The 10,374-nt window shown below is 55.0% G+C and overlaps 1 protein-coding gene across 1 annotated transcript; it reads right to left on the minus strand.

Moving 5' to 3' along the window:
• Positions 1–617: 617 nt before the first annotated feature.
• On the minus strand, positions 618–9,978 carry LOC149860383 (cytochrome P450 2G1-like). Its single transcript, XM_090051039.1, has 9 exons — positions 9,799–9,978; positions 6,423–6,585; positions 5,224–5,373; positions 4,346–4,506; positions 3,897–4,073; positions 3,483–3,624; positions 1,958–2,145; positions 1,436–1,577; positions 618–823 (listed from the first exon to the last, which is right to left on the minus strand). Exons 1-9 carry the CDS (start codon positions 9,976–9,978, stop codon positions 618–620), a joined length of 1,509 nt encoding a protein of 502 aa, XP_089907165.1.
• Between the last annotated feature and the right edge of the window lie 396 nt (positions 9,979–10,374).

Raw genomic sequence — 10,374 nt, forward strand, 5'->3', positions numbered from 1 at the left:
CTTTTGCCCTCTCCATCTAGGAATATACTACCCACCACATCCTGCTTCTTTTCCTTTGCCAACCAGGCTAATTGTAATGTCTGCACAGATTCACTCTGGAACAGCTTTGGTGACTCCTGGCTCTAGCTGGTCTGTGAAACACAGAGCGACTCGTGGCTGTTTTGGGAAGGCTTTATTGCAAGCAGCCGCTGCAAGCTTTCAGAAAAATGACACATCCCAGGAGAAGTGAAAGCCCAAGGGATTGTTCCTAACACAGGAGCAGGCATCTCGTCTCCACAAGGCTCGGTACCCAGCTCCGGTCAGCAAACCCCGTTCTGCTCTACGGCCAGGGACCCCGAATCGCTGCCCAGGGCGCTGACCACTGAGCTGCAGCCGGAAGAGCAAGCATATTCATCCCCACCTTCCACCACTGCATCCTTGCTGCTATTTCTGCCATGGAGGGATCTGAAAAGGAAGCATGAGAAAAAAACCACCGTGGGTCTGACAGCCAGCAACGGGCAATATCAGTTTCTAATGATCATGTCCTGTGGGAAAAGCCTTCCTCAGCCGCACGTGTCTCCTTGCTACACTGGGGTCATGATGTCCTTTGTCCTGTTCGGTGCGCTGCTGTGACTCTCCTAGGCCGTGTCCTGCAGTTCTTCCTCCCGCGGGCAGGCGCAGATCTCGTAGCTGGGGGGAACGATCCCAAATCCATTCATTTTTGGGGTGAGGTCGATTTCCTGCGGGGGTTTCAGCGATTTCAGGGTGAAGCGCTGCAGGATGGTGGTCAGCATCAGGAAGAGCTCCATGAGGGCCAGGCTCTTGCCCAGGCACACCCTCTTGCCTGCAGAGAGAAACAGAGCCAACGGGTTAAAAAACCCCCAAAATGGAACTTGTGGGTTTACCTGTAACAGCTGCCTGGGCTTTAAATCCTGTGAGCTTTTATGGCTGCTGGTGTGAGAGGGGGCTGATTTTTGTGCTCACCTTTGGTCCCATCTGCCATCATGGTTTACATACCTTTTCGTTCCAGATCTACATAGATATCTACAGCCTTATAGTCCCCGGGGCAAACAGCCTCTTTGTGAAGTGGGGTAAACTGAGTCACGGGACTGACTCTTCCAGCGTCTGATTTCTTGCTGCTGTTAGCGTTGGGGATTGAGCCCAGGAGGCCTGGGTTTAAACTCCTGCTGTTGCCACATCCAGCGTCAGTCAGGGCTTTAAATATATGGTCAGCAGGGACAGCAGGAGAGAAATGAGATATTAACCCTCTGGTTGTAGGGGTTAATCCAAACTTTCCAGCTAAAAGGCTTAAACAAGGCAACGTGGTGGCTGGGATGATGTAGGTGGGGCTGGTCCTGCTTGGAGCAAGGGCTTGGACTCGGTGTGACCCCCTGAGGTCCCTTCCAGCCCTCATTTTCTATGATTCTTTGAGTACATGCAGACCCATCGCATGTACCTGCAGAAAATGGCAGGAAAGCATTGTTCTTCTTGTAGCGGCCTTCTTCATCCAGGAAATGCCCAGGGTTGAAGTTTTCTGGATCCTTGAAGTATTTGGGGTCTTGGAGAACAGTGCCTAAGGCAGCGCAAATATCCGTACCCTGAAGCAGAGAGAGGGGAACAAAGCAGAGTTAGACCTTCCCATCCGGAGCTTCTGTCGGCGGGCGAAGCACGGAGCAAGCAGCTCCACCTGGATTCAGGAATTTCCCCGCGCCTCTGGCTGAGCAGACCTTAATTTTCCTGCAGATTTGCATCAGTGCAGTCTTTTTTGTGGGGGGAGAGGTCCCTCATTGTGGGAGACCCACTTGTGCTTGTTACTGTGTTGAGTGCCTGCACCCGTTCAGTCTGATGGGATCCACCAGGCTTGCCAAGACGTTCCCAGCCCCTGTTTATCCCCGCCGAACAAATCCCCAGCATACGCTCTGTGGTGGGACACGGTAAGGAGCGACGGCATGGAGCCGGTGGGCCCTGGAGACAGCACCTTGGGAAGGAAGTACCCCCGGAAGTGGGTGTCGCAGGTCAGGGCGTGTGGGATTCCCACGGGGAGGATGTTGGCGAATCTCGTGATCTCGTTGATCACGGCGTTGGTGTACGGCATCTGGCTTCGGTGGTGCATGACTGGGCTGCGGTTCTGGCCGATAACGCGGTCGATCTCCTCTTGCACCTTGGCTGCGGAGGCAGGATTTGAAGGGGTGAGCTTGGCTCGCAGCCCACGGGGCAGAGGCCCCCAGCAAAGTAATTTGTTTAAGGGCAAGCTCAGCTTTGGTTGTAGAAGTTGGGGTCAGAAGGGACCTCGGTAGGGGTGATCTGATGGCCAAGGGGTGATCTGATGGCCACCTATAAGTTTATCAGGGGTGACCACCAGGATCTGGGGGAACGTGTGTTCACCAGAGCGCCCCAAGGGACGACGAGGTCGAACGGTCACAAACTCCTGCAAGACCATTTCAGGCCGGACATAAGGAAGAATTTCTTTCCTGTCCGAGCCCCCAAGGTCTGGAACAGCCTGCCACTGGAGGTGGTTCAAGCACCTACATTGAACACCTTCAAGAGTAAATTGGATGCTTATCTTGCTGGGATCCTATGACCCCAGCTGACTTCCCGTCCCTTGGGCGGGGGGCTGGACTCGATCTCCCAAGGTCCCTTCCAGCCCTAATGTCTATGAAATCGAGTCCAACCCCATTCTCCGGACAGGAAAGAGCGCTGGGGTCGGACGACCCCCGCCAGGTGCTTGTCCAGTCTCCTCGTGAAGACCCCCGAGGTAGGGGAGAGCACCACCTCCCTTGGGAGCCCGCCCCAGATTCTGGCAGCCCTTACTGTAAAGAAGTTTTCTAATGTCCAACCTAAATCTGCGCTCCGATTTGTGGCCGTTGTTCCTAGTTACCCTAGGGGGTGCCCTGGTAAACGGAGCATCCCCTGTTCCCTGCTGCCCTCCCCGATGGGTTTGTAGGAAGCCACAAGATCCCCTCTCAGCCTTCTCCTGCATGGGCTGAAGAGATCTAGGTCCCTCAGTCAGAGCTGTGCCTCTGTCTGCCGAGGGCTGCTGCTTTCCCCCCCTTTCTGTTCCCGTCTGTCTGTCTCTCTAGGTCTTCCTAGGGAAGCACACGGCTTCCCAGCTGGATGCGATACCTGAGCAACACCAGCTACCCCTACCTGATTTCTGCTGCCTTCCCCGAAGGCACAAGGGGACACTTGGAAAGAGTTGGGAATGAGTCCTGCTCCCCATCTAGGCACTATCTTTCCCCCTCCCACATGTTTGCTGTTCCAGGTTTGCCTTCCAACACCAGTTACTTCACTGGCAGACACGGCTAATTACGGCCTCGTTTGCTTTTGCCAATCTAAAGGCGACTAGACGCAGAGGGAGGAGGGGGCCCTCCGACCTGCGTTTCCAGTCCCTGTAGTTGGCTCGGCCCTTGCAGGTGACCAGCGGCTGATCAAACATGGGACTGCTTTCTATAAGGATCATGTCCCCGGTAAGCCCGCCAGCTCCTGTTTCACACCCACATTACCTTGCACCTCCGGGTATTTAACCAAGAGCAGGAATCCGTATCTCAAGGTGGAGGAAGTCGTCTCTGTCCCAGCACCAAATAGTTGCGTCACGCTATCCACCAGGTTTGCGGTGTTAAATTCACTCCGTGGGTTTTCCTTTTCCTTGAATTAAGGGAATGAGAAGAGCTCGTAGCAAAGACCGGCAGCGCGGCATTGTGAATGAAATGGGATTTGGGTTGTGCCCGGAGAAAGGCCTCTGTCCACCAAGCCCTGGGTGATGTTGTGAAGGGGAGGGGGAGGCTTCGGGCTGGGTTGTGTCGGTGGCTCTAGCTCTGCACTTCCCCGTCCACGACCTCGCAGCTCAGAGTCACGGCTGAAGAGCCTGTGGACCCTCTGTATAACCCCCGGTAGCAATGACAGCCGCCCCTGCTTACCTTTTCCATCCTGATGAGGAAGGAGTCGATGTAGTCCCGAGGGCAGCTGGGGTCCAAAGTCTCCTGGTTCATCCTCACCCTCTCCAGGATGAAATCATGTAGTGTCTTGTAGATGCGCGGCATCCGCTTGTGCGGCCCAGGTACGAATTGCAGGATCTTTGGACAGATCTCGTAGAGCTGCGGGCAGACCGGAGTGGGGAGACGGCTCAGGAGTTGTGCTCCAGCCGGGGCCTTGGTCCCATTCTCATTTATTTTAGGGGGAGCAGGACCGGGCAGGGCGTGCATGGGTTGAGAAGGCAAGGGACTGTGCAAGCAGATGCTCTCCTGGCTCCAGGACAGCAGAGAGGAGACTTAAAACCAATGAGAGTGATGGGCGCTCTTCTGTGAGCAGTGACGGGAGCATGTTGCAGAGGCCCCCACCCCCTTCCTGCCCCACAAACATCTCCTACCAGGCTCCAGAAGCTGCTTATTTCCAGAAACAAGTTGTTGATGATGCCCATCAGGTTCAGAAACTTTTTGTCCTCGTAGTCGAAGCGGTTCCCGAAGGCAATGGCACAGATGACGTTGGAGACGGCATAGTAGATAGCGAGGGTGGGGTCGAAGGGGGAACCTGGTCAGCAGGGGAGAGTTTGGAGTTGATGACCAGTCTCCTTGTCATTGCTTGTGGTGTGTCCTGACAGTGTGGGTGTTAAGTGTTATCGGGGGGTTGGGTGGCAGCCCCTCATCTCTTGCAGGTGTCGCCAGGCCAGGCTCACTTTTAATTAGGTGGCATGGGTCCGGCTCGCCGTAACCAATCGACTTGGACGTGGGGTGTGAAACATCCCCGAGAGTCCGGGGATGCGTGTGCACCGCAGGCTGGTGCCTAGCCCCATCCTGCCCTTGGCAGTACTGCCTGGTGCACCCGCGCTAGCGAGCTGGGCTGGCCGTGCTGCTGGGAGCGCTGGGGGAGCGCCGCTCCGGGGAAATAGCTACCCCACGCAGGAAATGAGCGTGATGCCCATTGAGGATTCGGGCTCTGCAGTGTTGGCTGCCTGCTCTGGATTTTCAGAAGGATCTGGTATTTAAATGGTGCCTTCCTCGGGCTGATGGAGATCTCCCCTTTCCTCTCTTGCCCTGCTGGTGTAAGGGGTGCTGCTGGGTCCTGAGGCATTGTGCCAGCTCTTTCCTGAGACCCCAAGATGGGCGTGGAGCCCCTTTGGAAATTGGTGCCCGGGTGATTTGCGTTACCAATGCCCGTTCTCCAGGACTGGACCAGAACCACTTGAGTTCGCGGCAGCTGCAGAGCGGTCTGCAAAACAGCTCATGTGCTAATACAGTTGACACCGACCTTTAGTTTTCCCCATTTCCTCCACCAGGCACTGGGCTTCCTCCCGGACCCGCTCCTCAATGCTGCTGCTCCCCACCCCAAAATTCCTCAGGATCTCCGAGGAAAATTGACGGAGCTTCTTCCACCGTTCCCCGTTAGCCGTAAAAACACCTAGGTGGGTGAAGAACAAATAAAGATGGGTAAAGCCTAGAGAATGCAGTAGGAAGCAGGTGAGGCTGTCTGGAGCCATCAGAGGCTGTGCAACACTGTGGATGGGGCAGAGCGATGGTCTGCTCGCCAAGGTCAGGAGAAAGTGGTTGGTCTCCGCACCCCCTTGCGGGCTCCCTGGCCAGAGAGGATGCCATAGGTGCTTCTGGAGGCCTCCAGCTGCAGGGCGCATCACGGGGGCTGTGTGGGTGCTTGGAGCTGAAACAGCAGCGCATTTGGACCGTTTCAGATGCTGCATCTCTTGGCACCCTGGGAGTTCATTCTAGTTCTCCCAGGATACTTAATGACGGTGTCGGAAGCCCCGGACACTCGGCACGTTTGCACCGGGTTAGTGTCTTTGTGCGGGTAAAAGACCGGAGGGGTCAGAGAACCTCCAGCTCCGTGCTGATGCAACTCGTTTGCGATCTGTGCAGGGTGAACATGGGGAAAGATCAGCCTTAAACAGGCAGAGCAAGGTCCCTTGCAGCAAACTGGAAGCTGAATGGCGACCAGTTCAAGTTGGACCTTGGCACAGTGATCAGTGTTGGGCAAAACAGTGAGTAGCTGTGTATGGTTGGGTTCTGCTTCAGGTGGGCTCTAGAAACCACGCTCTCTCTGCAGGCTCTGCTCCAGCTCAGCCAGGAGTCTGCGGTGCAGGTCCGTGGCTTGTGTCCTGCTGGGACTGAGACTAGACACCTAAACGCTTTTCATGTCCCTCTTTGCTACCACCACTAAGGAGCTGGTCCGCAGCAACGTGGGTTCTTGGCCACCGTGGCTGGAATGAGGGTGAGTTAAGTGACCTTTCCTGTGACGTGAGGAGATGCATATGTTGGGGCTTCTGCATTAGTTTAGGGGTTCCTGAGGGCTCAGCTATTTGAACTGCACGGTTGGCTCTGTGCTGCGGAGGGGACATTCCCTGAGTCTGGGATTGTCCTATGAATGACAGCATTATGGCCCCTAGGCTTGCTCTGAGCTGAGACCCTCGCCAAAGCCTCATCCTTGCTCTCACTCACCGTAACCGTTGAAGAGTCTGTCCACTATGGCCATTTTAGCTCTGTCGCTGAACTCTTCTGCATGGTCCACCAGGGCTTCCTTCACTGCGTCGTAGCCGCAGAGAACCACGACCCGCCGGAAACCCATATACACCGTGAACACAGGGCCGTACTTCTCTTTGATCTGCATTGGGGAAAGCGGGGTGAGAGGGAGCAGGGAGCCTCCTTCCACTCAGGCAAACGAGGGATGCGGAGCGATGGCCTGAGCGATGTGAGCTTATAGCACAGTGCTGACTTTGGCGGGGTGATGCTGCCTATGAGTGACGACAGCTGGCCTGAGTTACCGTGCAGCAGCCGTGTTTGCCAACACCCGCCCTGAATGTGGTGTTTTCAGTTCTACTATTGCAAGGAAAGTGGGATGACCAATGTGCAGGACGGGGCTCACCACTCTTGACTCTCACTTGTGCTCCTGTGGACCAGTGAGCTAGCGCTCTCCTTTTGGCAGGGAAGCAGCAGTTGTCTGGTCAAAGCTGCCAGCCTTTAGCCACAGATTGAAACCCCCTTGTTCTTGCTTACCACTTGGGTCTTGCTACTGCTGCCCTGGCCAAGAGTCAGGTGGGGCCAGGGATCAAGGCCTGGTTTTGTGATGGGCGGCAGTGAGCAGACCGCTGCTGCTTTGCTGTCAGGCATTGTGATGGCTGTGCTGTCTTGGGTGGGATGGCTGGTCGGGTCACAAATGTGAGAGGCAGACTTGCCCCGCGATGGGCGAGTCGTCCTTGTGTGGGAGTCAACACTGGGCATAAGTGCTCTTTGGGTACCCCATGCAGGCCAAAGAAACACACCTCAGGGTTGAGGGTAGTCTGAAGTAGAGCTTATATTATGTTAGCTGCACTGGTTTGGATAGGACTCGGGCAGGGGTTTGGACTAGATGACCTCTGGAGCTCTCTCCCAGCCTAACTCCTTTATGTCTCTAACTTATTGCATCTGCATAGTTTGTTTTTTTCCCCCATTGGATCTGTCATTACAACCTATAGCCCATGTTCTACCTCTGCCCCACCCCCCATGCACCACTCAAGCCAATAATCCTGGATTAGTTTACACCTCCAGGGTAGCTGCTGAACAAGTTGGACTTGATAAGAGAATCTGCTGTTGTTCGGAGGTGTGTCCCCTTGGTGCTTTGTAGCAGTACCTGGAAATGACAGCCAGCCGGGAGTTACTTCACCCAAGCTGTTAAGCCTCTCTGCAGGATCTGACAATTGAGGGGAGCAGGGCAAAAAGGGGGAACACCCCAATGTACTCATTGCACTTACTGCAGGGGAGTTGTGGGTGAAGGTCGGAGCCCCCAGTCGGCAAGGAAGCCAAGGGAGTGCCCTGACGCATGTTAGTCCTGTGTGGCCGGCTGCCTACGTGCCTAATGGCACCTTTTCAGAAGTAGGTTATTAATGGTGGGGGGATAAAGATTTTGATCAGCTGGAGGATGTTCTGTCAGACGAGCCCACCTATAATTTGGAGCGGGCGCACCCAGGTACCTGTCGTAAAGGTTGTGGGCCATGCAGTTGGGTTATTTCAGTCTGATCCCTTTCTTGTCTGCCACGTCCAAGCAGTTCTGCAAGTGCAGCGGCACCCGACCATTCATCACCACCTTCCTCCTGCCCCCGTCTCCCAAGGGTGGCCCAGACTGCTGGGGTTAGCGGTGAGGGCCCTCTGAAGCGAGTCAGGGGAGCTAGGTGTTTCCAAAGAGTGATCTGTGCTCCTGGGTGCTGGGCAGGGAGATACCTAGACAGCATGTCAGCCTCTCAGCAGGGCTCCTCCTCCAGATATGGGGCACGGGGTGGGAGGTCCCCCCAACACCCCCTGACCCCGCATGGTCTCTGCAGAGAACGGTGGAGCAGAGCTTGTGATGCCTGAAATTCTTGTGGTCTGGGCACTCGCTCACGAGGAGGAAGACCTGGGCTCGGGCTGCTTCCCTGAGCCTTCAGGGACTCAAACATGCACCTCTCACTGCCCGGAGGAATGCCATATCCCCTTGGCTATAGCTTGGGCTACGTGGATTTTCTCCGTGGTCCTGGATATGCTCGCCAAGGACAAATGAGCCACGGGGCAGACAGAGGGCAAGTTCTAGGCTGCCTGACTCGGTAGTCCGGCTCCTGCTGCCAGGTTTATATCTTGTTCTAACCCATGGCTGCCAAGTGTGACGTGCACAAATAACCCTGGGAGCAAATCTTGGAGGTATGTGAATAGTCTCATGGATTTCCACTCACGGTGGTAGGGTGTGTGGGTTAGAGCCAGCACTGAGCAACATTACAAGCCATAGACCTTGTTGTGGGCAGTGGGGTGGCTGGGGTTAAAGACTGGGACCCTGGGACTTTAGCCAGAGCAGACGGGCTTCCCACGAAATGCTGAATTTCAGCCAATTTTGGCAAGGGAAGTTGAGGTTGGGTGTTAGGGAAAACTCTGACGAGGAAGGTAGTAAAGCACTGGAACAGGCTACCCAGAGGGTTTATGGCATCTCCGTCCTTGGGGGTTTTAAGACCCAGGTAGACCAAGCCTTGGCTGGGATGATGTAGCTGGGGCTGGTCCTGCTTGGAGCAGGGCGTTGGACTGAATGTGACCTCCTGAATTTTCTATTCTAAAATTTTTTGGGGGGTAAAAAGACTTCCTCCTCAGCCCCCCTGTTGCAGCCAACTCTGGGAATGCTGACTATACCAAGTAAATGTCTCTTGGACTTGTGGCTACCAGCACCAATTCAGGAAAGCCCTTAAACCCATGCCTGAGTATCTCGTTTCCACAGTCGTGCGGAGCTGCCTGCATTGGGATGTTTCGCAAAAGGGGACCCCTCCCCCTGTAATCGTGGTGTGGGAATCGTAGCTACCACTGATGGGGTTGAGGAGAGTCATTTGGAGAGTCACTGTCAACTTCTCGAGTTTGGAAGCCCGGACGTGTCGGCAGATCGCACGCACGTGCCAGTTCCTTCTGCCGTGGCTGGAGGCTACAGTAAAGGTGGGATTGCAGAGCTGGGAGTGGGGACTCCTGGTTTCTATTGCTGGCTCAGTAGGGAAGAGGGATGTAGAGGGTGAAGCAAGGGGAAGCACGTAGGAGCTTATGGTTTCTAACTCCAGATGTGCAAGAGGCAGTGGCTGGGCAGTAGGGGCTAGGAGCCTCGACCCTAACACTCTTCCCAGGTGTACGGCTGAGTCTGTGGAGCCTCACACATGACTGTTCTCCACTCTACACCTACATTTTCTCCTCTGTGAACTAGGGCCCAAGTTCCTCACCCAGCTTCCCAGGGGGCTGTGAGGGATTATTCGGACATGGATGAGACCCTGGGGTAGGGACTGGAAGATTTCCCAGTAACGCTAACACAAGAGCCTAGGCCTATGGGAGGAACATGACTCACCTTCATCAGTGGCTTGAGCAGCCCCGTCTTCCATGGATCCCAGAAAAGGATCCAGTGTTGCAGAGGTGTTGGCCCAGGGGGAAGTTTCTTCCTTTGATGCCACCATTTCCACTTCCAGTGGATAACCAGGCCTGAGATGCAGACCGCCAGGAGGAGAGTCACGGCTTCTCCAAGCACCATTGTGCCAAAACCACTGGGAAATGGAGCAATGCTGACAAGGAGCTGACCTGATTAGGCTTTTATCCTCCGATGTCCTGTGTGCGCACGTATATGCTCCATCAAGCAGGCAGCAACCTAGAATTAGGAAGCCGGAAGTTGTTATGCTAGCATGAACACAAGGCACAATCATTTCTAGCACCTGAAATGTCACTGGCGATTGCATCAGATCTTGAATCAAAGGTGCTTGGAGATCATTATCCATGCACCTCTCTTTGGTTAATCTATGCAAAGGTCTGACTCGTGTGAGACTGGGTGCTCCTGCTCAAGAGCAAGCTTTCCTGAGGATGGGCACACTTTGTGGCAGGATCCCACTGCTGGCCGCACAGTTCCCCAGGCCTTGTTGCACCTTCATCGGCT

The sequence above is a fragment of the Crocodylus siamensis genome, chromosome 6 (genome assembly GCF_052110815.1).
Source record: "Crocodylus siamensis isolate JL-2025a chromosome 6, ASM5211081v1, whole genome shotgun sequence".
Lineage (NCBI taxonomy): Eukaryota > Metazoa > Chordata > Crocodylia > Crocodylidae > Crocodylus > Crocodylus siamensis.

What these genes read in the sequence shown, in the direction of transcription:
- LOC149860383 (XM_090051039.1), bottom strand. Translation starts at nt 9,978, where the DNA reads ATGGTGCTTGGAGAAGCCGTGACTCTCCTCCTGGCGGTCTGCATCTCA. An exon ending in CAGACTCTTCAACGGTTACG is followed by an intron (nt 5,374 to 6,422) that starts GTGAGTGAGAGC and finishes TCACCCACCTAG; the next exon opens with GTGTTTTTACGGCTAACGGG. An exon ending in TAAGCAGCTTCTGGAGCCTG is followed by an intron (nt 4,074 to 4,345) that starts GTAGGAGATGTT and finishes GTCTGCCCGCAG; the next exon opens with CTCTACGAGATCTGTCCAAA.